The following is a 19010-nucleotide window of genomic DNA, read 5'->3' as shown; positions in this document are numbered from 1 at the left end:
CTTTTACCGGTAGTAGATCATTTTAGGTCACAATTCCTGCACAACCTCCCTGAACCAAGGGAACGTCACTTATTTAATTTTACTGCATATTATTTATAGGGACTAAGAGGTTCTACTAGGGAGGGGGCAACCTCATATAAATTTTGCCACCGAACTAAAAAGACAAGAAGATAAGAATAGTCTGTTTCCCATCAGTCTTGTGGAAAGTGTTTACCACTTTCCATTCTCCTGAATGTTTTCAGCTCTGACTTGTTGGTAATTTGACAGATCATAACATGAACTCTAAAGAGCAGGTAGGCGATGGAAAGGCGGCCTGACTCTATGTATAGCAAGAAGTCATAAAGTGTGAAACCTCACTCTGACATTTGGTGCCTGTTTTTTCTGGTGAGAACACTGCCGCATAGCAAGAGCAGGAGAAGCTGGAAGGGGCATCATTATTGTTCAGGGACACCCTTGAACCCCCCGCCCCCCTAGTGCCATAAGAGACGGTGAAACCTGGCAGCTGGCACATTCAGATACTAACGGGTGTTTGAAGTTTCTTTGTTTTTGTGCGCACACACACACGCACACTTTAGATATCAGTAGGAAGAAGAAAGAAGTGATGAATAACATGATTATTACACAACTGATTATTACCTCCTCCAGTTGTGTACAACCTCAATGGAAAGATTTTTTAAAGACTGTTCCTAAATATTGTGTGATGTTCTAATAACATGTTTTCTATATTTAGCCACTTTAAAGCATTTCTGATGGTGTGTGAAAAATGAAAAACTGAATTATACACAGTGTAAAAATGGCAAAAATATGAAGCCCAAACATTCAAGCGTGTGCAACTTGAATGGCCGACCTTGGAAAATCAAAATCCTGAGGATGGCATCCATCAGCTCGTTCCTCTGTTACACTGGCAGCATCTGTGAAATGCCCAAGTCTCACTTCCAAAGGTTTTGTGAACCAGTTATAACCAGCTCTGCCCCACTTAGAAATCTGGACAGCTGGGCCCACTACCACAGCATTCCACCACCATTTTACACATACAGTATGCATTTGACTCCACGGTGTGAGCCTGCTGGTCCACATTTAAACATCCTGCTTACAGTCTGAATTCGTGGGTTTTTACGTGCTTCCAGTTGAGGGAGCTTTTCTGGTTGACACTTTTTAGCAGATGTTTTGTTGTAAATAGCTGCATTTCTTTTAATCTTGTGACTTTTTAGTGGCATTTGCGGGAAGAGGTTACATATCATTTGCCTCCTCAGCTGGTCATGGCTACATGCCCACATGCGACCTCTTCAGAAGATGGTTTATCTAGTCTGGGTGCAAAGGGCAAGCACGAGGTGTCCTTTAGGTCAACGGGTAATATGAGAAAGAACAAGGGCACACAAAGTAAAAACACTATTTTTAATGACTCTAGTATACCTACAATTACACTGCACCATAAGATATAATTTAAGCAGACAGATCGACTGCATGATTGGGAAATCACACGTGCCACTGAGGTCCAGTCTTCTTCCTCGGGGCAATATTTACCAATCATGTTTACCATAGTTTCGATGTTTACGAGGGAACATTTAAGTCTCGGGTGAGGAGAACATTTTGGTTGTCAACATTTTTTATGATCCCTTGGTGAGTGCAGTGTCAGTGGCCATGTGACCACACGGTGGGAGGAGGCGCGCAAGGGCCACTCATTTGTAAGCTGAAGTCACTGGATATTGGACCTTGAAATAGCACTACAGAGGATATAAAAGGATCCTCTCCTGCTTGCTCCCAAAAGAGCGCAGCCTTGTGCAACAGCAAATAATACTGTGCAACGGCTAAATTGTAATTTGGGCAAGAGAAATGAGCATCTGGTGAGAAAAAGGATGACCACACAAGCGAAAAGAAGTGGATGTGGACAGAGCAGAACGAAGTAAAGGATTTGACAAGTGCTCGCAGGAGCTACTCTGGCTATAAAGTAAAAGGATAAAGGACATTTGGGGACAAATAGGACATAGAGCAAAGGATACTGGTCTTTTTACTGGATTGTTGCATTCCCTTGGATTTCTCACTTCCCTCCTCCTGATCTAAAAGACTAGAGGGAGACAAGCTGCAACCATTGCAGGCATGAAGTACAGCTACCGTGTGCCGGCGTCTACGTACGCACGCAGCTCACAGTACACACCAACTTACCACACTACCACCCAGTACACCCCCTCATATTACACACCGCCACCGTACACATCTTCATACACGTCCGCATCAAAGTACAAACCGACACAGTACAGCACCACATATTACACCCCGTCACACCACACGTCCACTTACAAGCCTGCATCAGCATACGTCCCTTCATACAGCAAAGGGTCACGGTACAGCTCAACACGTGGCACACAAGCACAGGAAAAGCCTGCACCTGTAATTCCTGTCACACCTGCCAAGAGGACAGTGCACTTCCCCAATGACATCATCTTCCAGGATATTGTTAGACGGGGAGATCTGGAGCAGATTGGTCGGTTCATGAGAGCAAGGAAAGTTCGTGTGGATACAGTTTTCCACTCAGGTGAGCAATATCTCCACAGCTTTGATTTTCTGTTTTTTATCTGCAGGTACTCACATCCAAAGTTTCTTAAAGTATATGTATATATATATTATTGTTGTTGGTAAAAGCAGTACTAGCTTCACTAATGACTGAGAGCTTTGATGTTAAACATTGTGCTAACCGCATTGGCTGTAAGGGAACTGATTATTACTGCACTGTGCAGGTATGGCAGCACTGCATGAAGCTGTGCTAACGGGGAACCTGGAGGTGGTGAAGCTGCTGGTCAAATATGGCGCCGATGTCCATCAGAGAGACGAGGACGGCTGGACGCCGCTCCACATGGCCTGCAGTGACGGCTACCCAGAAATTGCCAGGTAACGTGTGACTTTTTAACCAAAAGTGTACACTGATGTAAATATAGAGAAGCTGGAGGGTTATTAGAAGGGGAAAAAAAGAAGCGGTTACTCTCTTGCCACTAGGGGACGCCACAGCCCATAGCTCAGCATGTTTGATTCGACAGAGCTTTAGATCCCCTTTCTGATGCAAGCACAAAGGGGACTTGTCTCTCCAGCTGGAATCGAACCAGCAACCTTTCGCTTGCCAAGAAAATGTGTTAACCATTGCACCTGTAGTATATACAAATGTGCCGCAAAAATAAACTCTGCAGACAAAACCTATTTTTACATGACCCATGTAGTTTGCATGTGACAGCTGATGCTGGCATAAACAAGCAGCACCCACATGAAAAAGTGACATCACCATCATACCATCATCATCACAGTGCACAGCATTCAGCATGAAAGAAGCATCAGATTAGCTGAAGTGGAGAACATTTCTGGGAAGGGAATTAACAGAGATTCACCACTACAACTTTGAAACTTGACTCTATATTCAAATGTTACAAATCTAAAATCTATTTTAAAAATTAGATGCACTAATGATTAATGATGGCATGTATTCATGCACTTTTGTAATATGTATAAATATCAATATGTACTTCATTTTCTACTCAGATATCTGCTATCAATGGGCGCCAGCACAGAGGCAGAGAATGAAAGTGGAGAGAAACCCGCAGACCTCATCGACCCAGAGTGCAAAGACCTCGCCAAACTGTTTGAGACTGGCTGCGTCTGATTGGATACCGGGCGGGTCCAAAGGAAAGCAAACAAAGATTACAGAAAGAAGAAGATGAGGAGCCGGAGCAGAACATTTCCACCACAGCTCACTTCACGACCGATCCCGTAAAGCAAGATTGTGTTTGCTAGTTTCAAAACTGTAGTACAAACACCTGCAGGTGTATTATTGTAAATTATTGCCTCAAAGCGATACTCCAGTAAGCTTTGTTTTCCCTGGTGGTTATTTTTATTTAATTTCATTATATTTGACTTTATTTTTATGTGTATATTTGTCATACTACCAGTTTCAGCACTATGGCGTAACATGGAACGTGGAAGCAAAACATGTTTTCTTGTCACGTATAGTCTAACTGTCTGGAGAAATGTTTGACTTTCAGGATTATTTCAGTTTGGGTTATTTATCTGATGTGTTAGTGTTAGGCAGTTTTTACATTGCTGGATGAACTCTGAAAATTGTGTCTCATAGAAAGAGTTTCTTTACTGCTGGGCAGTAAGAGGATCATAAAAATGGATACTGATACTTTAGTATCAGTCAATCATCAATCAAAAAGAAAAAAAATCACCAAATCGCAAGCTTGTACAAGCTTTGTAACCCTGCAGTGTTTCCCCTAATGCATTACTTTCATTTATTTAGGTATAAGAATATAAATGCCAGCAGTGTAAGTCTTATTATGTTTTTGCTCAGTTATTATTTTTGTATATTTTCATAAATAAAGAAGCCTTTTATTAATTTGACTGACTTTCTGTTGTGGTCTCTCTAAGGAAAATGAAACTACATTTCAAGAACTACAAAGTTCATAGAGTTATTCGTGCCATCACTAGTAAAGTACTTCAATCACTGGTATTTTCTAGAAAGCTACTATCTGGTATTTAACTAACTCACAACCTTGTGACGCAAGGGTTAAAATACGCTTGAGGATTTGTTTGTTTGTTTGTTTGTTTGTTTGTTTACACTTTTACAGTGACTCAGAGGAACACTTGGTTTCTTAAATGAAGAGCAACCACTTGGTTGACCGGGCAATCCATCTGTTGAAAGGCTGCAGGGGCCTGGACCAGCACTTGTGTTTTATTTCTCCGCTCTCTCTGCTCTGTGCTGTGGATAATGAGTGCTAAAAATAAATAAATAAAATAGCCTATAATAATATTAATAGTAATAATTACCTGCAACAAACCAACATCGTTTTTGTTTGTTTGTTTGTTGTTTGCTTGCTTTTCCTGTTTTTTTATTTGCCTGAGTCACCTGGTTTGGACGGATCACTTCCGTTTGTTTTCCCGGAAATGTTTGGTTGGCATTGGCAACGTTTTAGCCAGCTCTAACGCCATACAGCCACGTCCGGAGGAGTGTTTATACACGGGTTTGTTGAATATCCTATCTCTCGTTCAGTGTGCATCTGGAAATACACTATTGCGCTGATGTTTGTTTTTTCTAATACCTATCCTGCGCTAGTGAAATGAATGAAATTGTAGCTGTTACAAGCTAACGTTACGACAAGACAATGAAACTCAGCAGTCAGCTAACTACATGCTAAATTCTCGTGTCGAAAAATATGTTGTTATTTGCCCCCACAGACATAACTGCTGGGGCACGCGTATCTCTAAAATACAAACTGGTTTAGATACAATGGTTTTTAATGGCAGTGGAAGGCTAAAACGCTGGGTTTCGGTTTGTAAGCCGATGCTAACACTGCTGAAGCTACTGGACTCAAAACGTAAACAATGGCTCCTTGTTTAGCTAACGTCAATATTTCTCATTTTCAAACTCCTGCCTGACATTAGCTTTACTACAACTAGTTAATCTCAGCAACAATGATTTACTCGTTATATCTCTAATGTCACCGGAACTCATCGGATGACTGACTATGTTTTAAGAGCGTTAAGCTAGCTAACACCACTAACCAGAATTACTACCATCTACACAGTTAGCTTAAAAGTAACCAATGCTGAAAAAAGTATTTCTGAGGTCATGTGGGAATTAATTACCCAGTCGCTGTTATTTACTGGCAGGACTGAGCTGAGGACTTCTGGACGTTTGTTTATACTTATATTCCACTCACCACAGAGGAGCGAGGAGCAAGTACAGACTCCAAACAGAATGACCAGGTTTGACCAAAGACAAGCACTTAAACACCCGTGATCACATTTAATTAGTGCTTTTGCGGTAGCTTTAGTTTAGAGTAAAAGATGAATTGAATGTGTGCTGTGGTGCTAATTTGAACGTTTCCATGTTTTTTGAAGCTCATCAGCTCCCAGGATGGTGAACAGTTACAAGAGAACTTCAAGCCCCAGATCCCCTACTAACAGTGGGGAGCTCTTCACCCCGGCACATGAAGAAAATGTGCGCTTTATACACGACAGTAAGTATGCCTGTCTAACAATGATGTGCCAAACTCTCTTCATGAAAACATTCAGGATTTTAAATGCAGCTCCTTGAAAACTAAAACTGAATTGCCTGTCAAATGAATTTAATTCTGAAAAGGAAGATTCTTTCAGAACCTAAGACACATTCAGGTTGAGTTAAAATGGTTACTTTTCAGTTTACAATAAACTGTGCAACTATAACAGTAGATTATTTATCATATACTTAATAGGGTAACAAATAGCAAGTTGGTTACACAAGACATTAAATTAAACAGCCTCTAAATCATGAAAGCTGATTATATTAAAAATGAAACAGCATTTTGATCATTTTTTGTTAAATGTTTGTCTCTACAATGCAAAGGACACTTATTACGAGCAGTATTTGTAACTGGTTAGTCTGTATTCATTGTTGTCAAAGCTGGTCATTTAAATTCCATGGTTTAGTATTATTCATCAGAAGTTGCCAGGTCTCTTTGAGGCCTACAAACCCATCGTCTGTCTTGCAGAACATCAGTATCTTTGTGTGCCACTGCCACCTATAGATCAGCACAGTAATGTGGAATGACAGCCATTTTTAAGTCTTGATCTGCCTATCCACATGCAATAAACAAAACGGGATCCAGCTGGCAGCCTGTCCACTATTTCTGTGGCTACACAAAGAGAAGGACTATGAGAGTTAAGCCAATGCATATGCTACAAAGACACACTTGAGTGTAGTCCTCAAAACACACACTGTGCATGCTGATCGGGATAAGGAACCACTGAAGACTTCTCCAAAAAGAGAGACACACACAAAACACACAAAGAAAACAGATCAAAAAGCATAGAGGAGAAACACAAACAGTGGAAATTTTTATTCTGCTTGAAAGGAATTCTTCGTCTATTGTGACCTGTTTGCTGTGCACCAGATCTCTGACAGATCTGTGACCAAGATTAGCATGCATGCCCTTGGACATAACAATAAACGCCTACATGACACTTATAAGCTGTATTGTACCATTAAACGGACACTCTTAAGGTTGTGCACACACTAAAGAAATTCTTGCAGTGTGCTTTTTACCCAGCTGTCCAGTCATAGTCATGCCAATCATGGTGCAGGGGCTGAATGGTTGAGCCCTTGGTATTTGTGTTTGCACCAGATGACAACGCAAGATTGCCACAATTTATGCAATAATACAAAATCAGTGTTTGGAGGATTTGTTTACTATTCATCTGCAGGCACCTGCCAGCATATTTTATGTCACAGCAAACAAGGAAAACTCTGTGGGTCTCTAATGCCCTTCAAGTCTGAGAAAAGGCTTGAATAGAATAGAATAGAATAGAATAGCCCTTTATTATCATTGTACATGTACAATGAAATTATAGGTGCTCCACGCCAACTGTACAGGAGTAAAATAAAATGGTAAGACAACAGGAATGTAGCTCCTCATCCTTTGTTAGTGAACACAGACCACAGTTGAAATTCAGTGATTACTTCCAAAACATTGTTAAAAGGACTTTAGTGATGATGGTTTAAGATGGCAAAAATTCATTTTCCACGCTCCGACACTGAAGCACTTTAAAAGGTCTGGAAATAATGCTTTGCAAGTTAGAAAACGCCAGCACACAGCTCAGATGCATCGTTAAGTAAAACGTATTCGTCTTTGCTTATTTCGCAGCCTGGCAGTGCGTGCTCAGAGACATAAGATCAACGCAAAATAGTGACCGGAATGACCGTGGACCACAGGAGTATGTCGAGAAGAACCCAAATCCTAACTTACATTGTAAGTTCCAGCAAATATTTATTTTTCCGTCACACTAAAAGATGAAATCGGTAAAGGACGTGCCGGTTAACTACTCGTTTCCTTTTCGTTATTGCAGCTTTCACGCCAGTGGACCTGAGTGACCTCAAAAAACGCAACACACAAGACTCCAAGAAGTCCTAGTCTTTCTCTTAATGATCCCATTGCTTTTTTTTTTTTCTCCCATACATTATCCTTGAGAACTTTTCCTCCGTCAGCCCTCTTGTCAGCCAGAAAGTTATCGTTGTTGGTCAGTCTAACACAGAATGCAAATCTAATTTCTAAACTTTGGACCATAGAAACGCTTCTCTTCCTTCGCCCTCAAGACTGACTAAAAAGAAAAAGTTGGATTTCTCTCAGTTCCTGTTTTTTTTTCCAGTCGCATTCGATATGTGGACGAGACCGATGCAAAGATTCATCCAAAATTTGCCGACTTTGTACCTCAGCTTTTCTTTGTCTCCACAGGACGCAAAAGACCTCAGTCTTAAACGCGACGCTACAACTACTACTAATATGACATGGGAGGAAAATATGAAAGGGCTGACTTCTTATTTGTAGTTTTATTTTGTTTATCATTAATTAAGCAAGTGTAGAAGTAATTGAACATTCACACACACACTTTATGGGCGAGTTTTGAAAGCCAAAACAGAGTGTAAACAAAGCCAACATTTTTATTATACATTTTCTTGCCCTTGGTCGGACTTTATTAAGTAGAGGGCCTCCCCAAGTATTGATAAATCCCCCCCATTCCCCTCTTCTTTCCCAAAGCCTTGAAACAAAATGTTGAATAAAAAGACTTTTACAGTACTTGTAGTTGTACTTACTCTACATAAATACATCACTGTATTTTTATCACATTAGAATTCTAGTTATGTATTGGTCATGAGTTGTAATTTAGTTTTTGATCCAGTTTATTTTCAGCTAGTTTCCAGAGTTGTTGCTCAAAAATGTTCAGATAGCCTTTGTTTTCACCAGTATTGGTATTATTTTAATTGTTTTTCTTTTTAATTATTATAGTATTTTATTATTTTTCAGATCCAATATTTAAAAAGTCAGCAATTTAGATGTATCCCTTTGCAAGGCACTTTACGCACAGTCAACGTGTAGGGTGGAGCAGATGATACTCCAAAGGTAAAGACAACCAGGCTTGACCTTGTTGGGTGATCTTACTATGAAATCATACATATATGACCATTTTAGAGGTCTGATATTTCTCAAAACCTCCTTTTTAAGGCAGTCTTATACACTTTAATGACAAAAGTATTCACTCAACCTTCCAGATCGCTGAATCCTTACATCACCAAGTGCAATGCAAAGCGTCAGATTCAGTGGTGCAAAGCTCGCCACCACTGGACTCTAGAGCAGTCGAGACGTGTTCTCTGGAGTGATGAGCCACGCTTTACTATCTGGTAATCCAATTGGCAAGTCTGGGTTTGGGAGTTGCCAGGACAACAGTACTTATCTGCTGCATTGTACCAGATGTGAAGTTTGGTAGACGGGGGATTAAGGTGTGGAGCTGATTTTCAGTAGCTGGGCTCGGCCCCTTAGTTCCAGTGAAAGAACTGTTGCTTCAGCATACCAAGACATTTTGGGCAACAATTCGGAGATGGCCCCTTCCCGTTTCAACTTGACCACAAAGAAAAATCCATAAAGGCATGGATGAGTGAGAGCTTGACTATCCTGCACAGAGTCCTGACCTCAACCCAACAGAACATCTTTGGCATGAATTAGATTAGACTGCAAGACAGGACTTCTCATCCAACCTGACAAATGTGCTTTGGGAAGAATGGTCCAAAATTCCCATAAACACTCCTAAACCTTGTGGAAAGTCTTCCCAGAAGAGTTGGAGCTGTTCTAGCTGCAACGGGTGGGCAGACATCATATTAAACCCTCTGAATTAAAATTGGGATGTCACTCAAGTTCACATGTGTGTTAAGACAGACGAGCAATATAGTGTATATAGAATAGTACTGGGGTGGCTGTAGCTCAGGAGGTGATCAGAAGATTGTTGGCTTGATTCCTGGGTGCTCCAGTCTGAACCCAGAGTTGTTTTCTGATACATCCATTGAAGTGTAAATGTGTGTCAGTGTTTGATAGAAAGCCCTTAGGAGTTAGATAAAGCATAGAAATGAATGGGTGAATGAGGGATGTTGTACAAAGTGCTTTGAGTGCTCAACTAGGGTAGAAAAGCACTATATAAGAACCAGTCCATTATCATTTATATAACACCTACAGGAGCTTTTTTAACATCTCATTATATACTGATCCATTTTGCAGCTTAATTATTTGCAGCTGTTTGTTTAATTTAGTGCAGTAGATAATTCGATCTTGTTGATTAATTTAACTTAGCTAAGTGCTTTAAATCTCCAAACATACAGGTTGGATCAAATGGTGATTCTAAACTGGCTGTAGTCAAAAGGGTGTAAATGGTTATTTGTGTTTCTGTGTTACCCTGTGCATGGTGTACCCCACCTCTTGCCCACTTTCAGCTCTGCCTGACCTTGAACTGGATGTGTGGTTAAAAATATCGATGGATATATAGGTGATAGATAACTGTGTCTGAACTGACAGATTGTGCCAGCAAGGGATAACTAAGCCAAGGGTAAAAATGTCTTTAATAATTGATTGAATTTGACTGGATGAATGCAGGCATTGTTAAAATATCCAAACCTAGTTGTGAGTGTGGTAATCTCAACCTGCACAGCTCTGTGTAGCTGCAGCTGTTATCACACCATCAGTGCCTAAAAATTGGATACCATATGACTCAATGCATTTTCTATTTCTAAATGCGGAAAAAATCTGAAATTGATCCAGAGGGTAAAAAAGCTGTTTACTAAGCTCTAAAAAAGCAATCTTGGAAAATTATGCTTTTATTCAAAGCGCTGTATTAAAAATTGTTATCCACACAGTTGGACTTTGATGAATTATTTCTTTGAACTGTTCTTTTTCCACAGTGGAATGATTGTACACCGTACATCATTAATGACTTGAGAAAAAAAAAAACACCATTTGGGCGCACAAGTTTGAATTTATGTATGCAGAAGTATACATGCAGGCTCACCCCACAATTTAGCAAGTTGCACCTTGATAACACACTTTTGTTAGCCATAAACATTTTTGGCATAATTCTAGGTGGACATTTGACCAGTCTTATGGGCAGAATTTGCAAAGGTCACTTAAATTGCTTGATTTCCTGGTACTTACGATGTAGTCCACAGATTTTCAGTAGGGTTGAGGTGGGGCTTTGGGAAGGCCATTGAAGCAGCTTTATGTTTATCCATGCCAAAACCAGTTGTTGAAACACCAAATGTGTCCAGGTTTCAACCACTTAGCCACTGACTTTATGTGAAGTGAGGTGATTTGGAGGTGGTCCTACTTCTTCGTTATTCCAAACACTTTGTGCAATGTAACTGTCAGCAGGCAGTGTCTGGTTTAGGTGCAGTTTGGACAATTGTGGGATGTATATCTATAGTTTAGCCAGTGCTTTACAATCATTCCACACTGGAAAACGTCAGTTCACAGAAATCATTAAAAGCCAAAAAATTACCATGACGATCGGTTATGGCCACAAATATGTACATATTTATTCAAACTGACTAACAGTGGTACATTTTCTTTATTTTTCGTTTGTTTTTATTTGTTATTTTATACACACATAGCTGTAGTAGTTTGTGTACTGAAGACTTTCAACTACAACTCAAAATAATGAAATTTACAGTGAAAACGGTAAATTTATTTAATATTTAGATTATTTGAATAATTGTAGATTTAGTGTTTCGGACGATACTGTTAATTGTTTACCGATACTCATCTGGGGAGCAAAACAATAGCAATTCCCTGTTGGTAACTTTGTACTAAAGTCTGATTGGACAGAAAGCTGTTACTACGCGTTGACGTATATCTACGTATGCTACGCGACGAAACTGTTTTTCTTTATTGAGCAAAGGTCTGCTCATTGTGTTTTGTCGTCGGGGAGAGAGAGGAAAGAGCAGGCAGAGGGACCATTGAAGTCTAGGGCTTTACTTTTTTTTAACTATTTCATTAACAGTTTAGCATTATTGGGGCAGCATAATGACCGATAAAATGGATATGTCTCTAGACGACATTATCAAGCAGAACAGGCAGCAGAGAGGTGGAGTCCGGGGCGGCAGAGGTCGAGGCCGCGGAGGCGCAGGCGGCCGTGGAGGAGGAGGCCCCGGGCGTCTCGGAATCAGCGGTGGAGGATTTGGAGGCCGAGGCGGCGGATCCGGCCCGATGAGGAATCGACAGATCCCGAAACGCGCTAGAGGCAGACCAACGCCTTACAGCAGGGTATGAGAAAGTTAAAGGAAAAGCCTTCGACAAAGCTGAAAATGCCTGGTTAACGTCGTTCTGTAGCTAATCCCCTAGCCAGCTTGCTAGTCAAGCGAATAAAATGATTGCTAGCCGCCGAGTTTTCCCTTCGGAGGAGAGCTCTATAATTGGCGGCTAAGCATTAATGGAAGTTGTATGCATATTGTGTCCCCTCTCCCACAATCCGTATGTGTTACATCCTTTTTCAAGAGGAGCCCTTTTTGGAGAGAGCAGTTGTGTTAGCCGTGTTGGCTAACTAGCTAAAGTTGGATCGTAAAGGCCGAAGCGGCGCCATTTTGAATCAAGCACCTTAATTTAGAGCTAGTCGTCCAAGGTTCATATCGGTGCTTTTCCACCTCTTGTGTCAAATTGATGGTGAAAGGAAATCTCATCAACGACAAAGTCTACCCGCACGCTACTATCGTGGGAGCAAAATCCTTCCTTTTTTTTTTTTTTTTTGGTCAAGTCCCAGCGCAGCGACCAGACGGCCTTTTGTTCGGGAGTGGCTGACGCTCTTCTCAGCAAGGCCCATTTTGGTGGCTATTCAACCGGTGTGGCTGTTGCTGTTTGGATGGATCAGTGGACTTTAAACCTCCTCTCTGATAGTTTTCATGTTAAGGCAAATCATCACTCCTTAATTGTGAATGAATATCTAAACAAAGCCCCAGTCAAAATGGCGTGTCTCAAAATGGACGCTCAGATAATCCACGCTCATTGATGGGGGGATAGCTGGGCCCCCTTTCAGTTTGTTTACATCCCCTTCCCCACTCATCCTATGGACATTTCCCCCTTCATGAAAGCCCTTTTCGTGGCTTGGTAAAGAACTCTTGGGCGGGCCTGGAAAACATGGTGCAACGCTGGAGGCAACGCTGCTTCAGACGGCGACCCCCTGTGTCCCTGAGGATCATGTCTGGAGGGCCTCTGGTGGAAGTGCAGCTGGCAAGAAAACAGTGGGCAATTTTTGTAGCTAGCATGGGAGGTTGTTTGGGTTTAAACATAGATTATGGGTGGGAGTGGGCTATAATAAAATCAGTTGGCTCCATTTGAACTTGGTCATTGAAAAGACATGTACTTTAAAAAAAAAAAGAAAATGTATCCAAAGCATGTACAGGTTGTATACAAGACATCCCCTTGCCTTTTAATTATTCTATATATATTAAGTTGTCTTGTGTATGTCCTTATATGTCCGAAGTGATTCACTTGCTTGTAGTGATGGGGTGGGCAGGGAATAGTGGGGATCCTCTTGGGGGACCTGAGCACCCTGGCCATGTTGGAAGTGGAGCCCCTGCTTGCCCCAACACCCAGCCGTGTGGACTCTGTGAATAGCAGAGGCAAGGGGATCCTGAAGTCAGCAGGTGCGTTCTCTTTCGTCTGTTGCAGCCTAAACAGCTTCCAGATAAGTGGCAGCACGACATGTTCGACAACGGCTTCAGCGGCTTCAATGGTGCTGCTGGAGGTGGAGGAGGAGCTGGCGTGGAAACTGGAGGGAAGCTCCTCGTGTCCAATCTCGACTTTGGGGTCTCAGATGCAGATATTCAGGTATTCTAAGTTGTTTGTGATTCTTGGCCTGGGTTGGTGTGTTTAACAGTCTGGATCAAGAGGGACCAATTGTTTTGGGCGTGTGTTTTTTAGGAACTTTTTGCTGAGTTTGGAACTCTGAAAAAGGCCGCAGTTCATTACGACCGATCAGGAAGAAGCCTGGGAACTGCAGATGTCCACTTTGAAAGGAGGGCAGATGCGCTCAAGGCCATGAAGCAATACAACGGCATCCCACTGGATGGTAAGTCTTACGTTCTTTGACCTGCCAGTATAAACAGTTTCTTAAAGTTCGCTGCTTCTGTAAAGATTTTGAGGTTCATGGTGTTTGTGTTTTTAGGGCGGCCTATGAACATTCAGCTCGTCACATCACAGATCGACACACAGAGACGGCCAATGCAGGGGTACGTTAATATTTCTTTTTGTTTGGGAGGGGGCAGCAAATGCATTTGATGACTCGATGTGTAAAGGCTCCTTTATCTTCAGTCTGAACAGAGGCGGCGGAGGAGGCATGATGAACAGAAGTCGTGGTGGTGGCGGCTTTGGAGGCATGCAGAGAGGCCGTGGAGGGCGTGGTGCAGGTGGCCCTAGAGGACGAGGACGAGGCGGCCGTGGCGGTAGTAGCAAGCAGCAGCTGTCAGCAGAGGAGCTCGATGCCCAGTTAGATGCCTACAATGCCAGGGTATGTCTACCTGAAACTTTTAAATGATTTCTTCTGAGTAACGGATTGTCCATTTTCTCACATGTCTAATTAACTCTTGGTTTGTTTTCTCAGATGGACACCAGCTAAGAACGTAAAAACAAGCTCCTGAGGGTCGTCGTCCCTTCCTGTCTGCACAGAAGGGTGGCTGTTACAAATGTGCAGATTATTTTACACTTGGTTGTCTTCTAATGTGATTGAAAATATTGCCCCACCTCTTGTTTTAAATGCTCCAAAGTGTTTTTTACCAGTTTTGTTTGATTTTTTTTTTTTTTTTTTTTTTTCTCTTCTTCTCTCTCTTCTGGTGGAAAAAAATGGTTTCAACTGTAGGTTATGGAACTGGGTTTCCCCAGTTTGTTCTTCTACCCTGTAGTTAAACAATTGTAATAAAAACCTGCAGTGCATATTAACCACATTAAATGTCCCTTTGTTTGGGTTTTGTTTTTCTTTGTTTTGTTTTTTTTGTTTTTTCTGGTCATATGTCTACTTGTGCACTATAGTTCACTATAAAATGTATTATTTCACCTGTAGCGTATCAGGATTAAAGACCTGTATTTGCTGACGTTTCTGTATTTTGGAATAAACATTTGCATTGTTTTGGAAACTTGCAACAACTGTAAAATACAGATTTGCCATTTAAATGGAAAAATAAAAGGAGTGGCCTAGAACTTGGGTTTCGAAAACCTTTGCTAACTAGCAGATGGAGGACTGGATTAATTGTAATGCACGCATTAGTTGTAGGCCCAACGTGCTCTATTTGCTGCAAAAAAATGATACTGTTGAAGTACAGCCACTAGATGGCACCCTGCTCTGCTATATACCTTTTTTAAGTTTTCAGTATGTGCTCGTCACCACGCCTTTTGCAAGCACACAGGCGTGTATTAAATCTCAAGTCTGTAAAGAGGCTTATGTGCTGTGCTACAGATGTGATCAAGTGACTAAAAACCAAAGAGGGCGTGAAGTGAACGTAGTGTAAAAACAGCCACAAAAGGTAACTACATCTGCATGCCCACGCGTGTCGAAGCGCATATTTCCCGGAAGCGTTGTGGGGCAAAAAGTGTGAAACGTTCAGAAGAACAGTTTCCGGTTGGCTTTCAAGGTAATACGTGGAAATCATCTGATCGTATCTGCGCGACTTTTATATAAACTTTTTATCCTGTTCTATTATCATTATTATTATTATTGTTCTCATATATCAGCGTAGTACGATTTATAGGTAAAAGTGACAATTCGATGCTAGCTTCACACTTCAGTGTGAAGTATAGGTTATGCATTCAGAAAACATAAATAGTCTACCCATAATACAAATAAGAACGTTACATATATAGTTTGAGTTACTGATGGACTGAAATGTAGTTTTGCAGTTTATTTGAACTCATATAAAAAATAAACAATAGCAATTCATACACGATTAATTAAAATGCACTGTCACACAAGTATAAAGATACTAAAAGCGCTAAAAGTAGAAGTCCCCACTCAGTTAAAATACTATTCTAAATTGTACTTAACATTAAGTTATTTGAACCACATACAAAGAAAATTCATAGTCGAGCTTAAAAAATACTTTGTTGTGGATATTTTCTATTTTTAAAATGTATTGTATCTATACTGCGTGCAGCTGGGGCTACGTTTTTAAAAATGTGGGTTTTTTGTCGCCCTTTATTTTGAAGGTGGCATACCGGACATTGTGCCCGTCAGCGGCACCGGGCTCAGATTTTCCTCTGCCGCTTCACTGCACTCCCATTCACAGGAGACGTTTCCAGCCAACCACAAGTAAAACGGTAAGAGTAGATAAAACACCCACTTAAGTCTTCTTATAATGTATTTTATTCTGTTAAATGTGCGTTAATATACGTCCTTAAGCTGCTCCGGCAAATTTCTATCGATTACTTGCTAAGAAAAAAGGGAAAAAAACGGCTAACTTACCGCTTGAACCTGAATTCTAGAAAAAATGTTTACCAAATAATCGCTTACTGTAGTTAAGGAACTACTTTTTAATAGCATGTTATACTCCCGTAGTTGCACTAATGTTGTTTTCTTAAAATTACAGCGAAGTCACTGTAAGGTTGTTCGAAGCCGTCGGTTAGTTGTGAATTTCCGGGTGTTGAACCCGATCTGAGCTGAGAGGGTTGGGGCTATTAAGTAACGAAATGTCACCCGTTGCTGTTAAAAGCACACACATAAAGTGATTGCACTGACCAGTAAAGTAGGGGATTTGTTCAAATTAGTAGTTTAGTCTGCTTTAACACATTCTTCATGATCATGTCCTTTATATGAGGAACATTTTTCAGCCACTTCCTGGAACTCATCTGTCTTTTAATTTGAATTAGCTTACACTTGAAGCAGCCACCATTTTGGCTTTTTTTGTTTTTTTACTTGCAAACAATTAATCAGAGCACGTCGATCAAATCTGCCAAGATCGAGTAACTTCTTGAGCACTTTGGGTGTGATAGTTAAGCTGTGTGCTTTTGGCTGAATGGCTGGCAAGTGATTTCTCAGAGTGATCACACAAACCGTGAAGCCTCCCTTTCCTTCCTGTATATGTGTGTGCATGATAAGTAGAGGATTTTTTTGGCCCCTTCTTTTCTTATAGAAGGTCGAGAACCTTCTGTTTAATCAACTTCTGCCGTGAATTGTTCACTTGCTTCACCTCATATTTAAAATGTTGCGAGCTTCCAGTGGCGGGCGGATGTGTCTTGCAGCAGTTTATTTCCTCTGGTGTGAGGAGAGGCCTACAGAGGTTTAGAAAAGAAAGGAGAAAGACCCATTTAGGGTCGGTACTTAACATTTTTGGTGTGCTTTCCTGACACTGCTATAATCTTCAAACATGTTCCAGCAACTCACAGTGAAGAGTGCAAGGGTCAAAACCACAGGCCTGAACTGCAAAAATGGCTGGAGCATATTTCTATGAACTGACAAAGTAAAGTTGATGATGCATTTGCCCTTCTCAGTTTACATAACAAAAGAGATTTTAACCAAATCATTGTTTTTCTCCATGTGCCACACTTTTCTAGTGGACTTTCTTAGCCAGCGTAGCAGCGCAAAGCCCTGACCTTTCAGCGTGGCTGGCGCCTTGGCTCTCCCATTCACGCTTAGCTTCCTGCTGCTGTTCGAAGGGATTTCTCACCGGCTATTTTTAAAGCTTCCTATTTATCCTGGGCCTTCTTGGGGATGAAGACATGTTTTGCTTTTCTGTTCTCTCACAGCCACTCCTGTTCTTTCTGCTGCTCATTGACCATGGATTTAAACCCTTTCTGTGACATTTTAGTCTTTTATTCATTAGTAGATGTTAAACCGATTAACCAGTGTCCCTGCATACTCCTCCACTCCTTATCTCATTGCATTTCTGTTTTTATCCTACCCACTTGTCTATATTTGTTAGGGTTGGGTTCCTCTGGATTGCATCAGCTCTGCAACACTTCCTCAAAGATTTGGCATGTTAGCACTGCTCCTACAACTTGATTGAACCTATCATGTTTTTTTTCTTCTTTTTTTAGAGGCTTCAGGAGCAGGCCTTCTAGCATTTCTATCATTAAAAAAATGCTTAGCTTGGATTAAGTTAGGCCCCCAGGTTAGCTTGAAGAAGATGAGTTGTGCAGTGCTGTGGTTAGCGCGTTAAAGGATATGAATCATCAAGCCCGCCTGAAAAAGGAAGCTTACAGTAATTTCTTGACAGACAAAATGGTTCAGTTGCTGCCTGAGGTGCAAGGCTTCCTTATTTGAAGACATGTGCTGCGGGCTTAATCAGTTTCATCAAACATGGGGGCTCTGCATTACTCAGATGCACAGCAGAAAGGTATTTTCATGTGGTGTGTGGTGCAGGTCTTAATTCATGCCACCAAAGCGCTGCTCTTTGCAGTCATTGTGCTAAGTGCACAATTTTCTACTGAGATAAATAAAAAAAAAAGCTTAAAATGACAGCAAGATAACAGCGGAACGATATAATAGTTACATTATCTGATACATGTGAAATATTCTCGATCTGTATGCATGAAAAAAAAAAATTGTTGAACTACAGAGACCGTGGATACAGGATGTGGTCTTACAGCAGCACCCCTTTCCATTACAGTCATTGCAGGGTAGTTCATTTCGAATCAAATCCCAATCTGCTGATTTGATGATTAGGATTTTTGTGGCGCACCCAAATCAGAGAAGTCACCGCTAAAGCAAAGTGCAACTGTAGAGAGATTGTGTAGGTAAAATTGAACGACTCCAAAGGGCTTATGTGCACTGAGAGCTGCATGAAAGAGCAAGAACACAGAGAGCTGAGAGGATCAAAGCATCACTTTCTAGAATAGAGTTAAGGCCAGGAGCTAAATGTCACCTCATAAAGGTCTAGTAAAGCGCTGTTCATGTCCTGTTCTTGTCTCTGAGGTAAACGTGTGCTTTATTCCATGAAACAAATTCAGACTGTAAGTTATCAGCGATAATACTTCCACTTTTTGATTTATCAGTAAAGCAGGCTTCCCATATTGGTTTACTTTGTCCTGCACCTGGCTGCTGTATGTGCCTAATCACTGGAAAACCTGGCTAATAAAAAGTATTCTTAACAAATATGAGTTGTTGCTGAACCTGCGTGCATTCAGGGTTTTCCAGTTTGCAGCTCTGTTTTGCCTTTACTCCAGCCTGTGATATGCTGTTTGTTGTTCCCCCCC

At 41.1% G+C, this 19010-nt stretch overlaps 4 protein-coding genes across 4 annotated transcripts in view; all 4 read left to right on the top strand.

Annotated features, from left to right (window-relative positions):
* Positions 1–1744: 1744 nt before the first annotated feature.
* ppp1r27a (protein phosphatase 1, regulatory subunit 27a) lies at positions 1745–4383 on the top strand. The gene is made up of 3 exons (XM_005750090.1): positions 1745–2533; positions 2736–2886; positions 3526–4383. Exons 1-3 carry the CDS (start codon positions 2098–2100, stop codon positions 3644–3646), a joined length of 708 nt encoding a protein of 235 aa, XP_005750147.1. The 5' UTR covers positions 1745–2097; the 3' UTR covers positions 3647–4383.
* Positions 4384–4901: 518 nt separating this feature from the next.
* On the top strand, positions 4902–8594 carry mcrip1 (MAPK regulated corepressor interacting protein 1). The gene is made up of 5 exons (XM_005750089.1): positions 4902–5003; positions 5653–5748; positions 5884–6002; positions 7665–7769; positions 7867–8594. The coding sequence occupies exons 2-5, from the start codon at positions 5741–5743 to the stop codon at positions 7929–7931; spliced, it is 297 nt and encodes a 98-aa protein (XP_005750146.1). The 5' UTR covers positions 4902–5003; positions 5653–5740; the 3' UTR covers positions 7932–8594.
* Positions 8595–11698: 3104 nt separating this feature from the next.
* alyref (Aly/REF export factor) lies at positions 11699–14974 on the top strand. Its single transcript, XM_005750088.1, has 6 exons — positions 11699–12098; positions 13500–13658; positions 13752–13899; positions 13996–14059; positions 14142–14337; positions 14431–14974. Exons 1-6 carry the CDS (start codon positions 11859–11861, stop codon positions 14443–14445), a joined length of 822 nt encoding a protein of 273 aa, XP_005750145.1. The 5' UTR covers positions 11699–11858; the 3' UTR covers positions 14446–14974.
* A 1065-nt stretch (positions 14975–16039) lies between these two features.
* Positions 16040–19010, top strand: part of arhgdia (Rho GDP dissociation inhibitor (GDI) alpha) — a 10749-nt gene continuing 7778 nt past the window's right edge. Inside the window, exon 1 of the mRNA XM_005750086.1 lies at positions 16040–16136. The gene's annotated coding sequence lies outside the window, so the exon portion shown is untranslated. The remainder of the gene's footprint in view (positions 16137–19010) is intronic.

This window comes from Pundamilia nyererei, unplaced genomic scaffold (assembly GCF_000239375.1).
Source record: "Pundamilia nyererei isolate P.nyererei 1_Seehausen unplaced genomic scaffold, PunNye1.0 scaffold00261, whole genome shotgun sequence".
NCBI classification, from domain to species: Eukaryota; Metazoa; Chordata; class Actinopteri; order Cichliformes; family Cichlidae; genus Pundamilia; species Pundamilia nyererei.
The sequence above is the reverse complement of the archived record's forward strand: the minus strand, read 5'-3'. Positions and strand labels throughout refer to the sequence as shown.

Bases quoted from the DNA above. Each gene is read 5' to 3' on its own strand.
- ppp1r27a (XM_005750090.1), top strand. From the start codon at position 2,098: ATGAAGTACAGCTACCGTGTGCCGGCGTCTACGTACGCACGCAGCTCA. The intron at 2,534-2,735 runs GTGAGCAATATC...TGCACTGTGCAG, and splicing joins GGATACAGTTTTCCACTCAG to GTATGGCAGCACTGCATGAA. The intron at 2,887-3,525 runs GTAACGTGTGAC...TTTTCTACTCAG, and splicing joins GGCTACCCAGAAATTGCCAG to ATATCTGCTATCAATGGGCG.
- mcrip1 (XM_005750089.1), top strand. The intron at 6,003-7,664 runs GTAAGTATGCCT...CTTATTTCGCAG, and splicing joins TGTGCGCTTTATACACGACA to CCTGGCAGTGCGTGCTCAGA. The intron at 7,770-7,866 runs GTAAGTTCCAGC...TCGTTATTGCAG, and splicing joins CCCAAATCCTAACTTACATT to CTTTCACGCCAGTGGACCTG.
- alyref (XM_005750088.1), top strand. From the start codon at position 11,859: ATGACCGATAAAATGGATATGTCTCTAGACGACATTATCAAGCAGAAC. The intron at 13,659-13,751 runs GTATTCTAAGTT...TGTGTTTTTTAG, and splicing joins TCTCAGATGCAGATATTCAG to GAACTTTTTGCTGAGTTTGG. The intron at 13,900-13,995 runs GTAAGTCTTACG...TTGTGTTTTTAG, and splicing joins CAACGGCATCCCACTGGATG to GGCGGCCTATGAACATTCAG.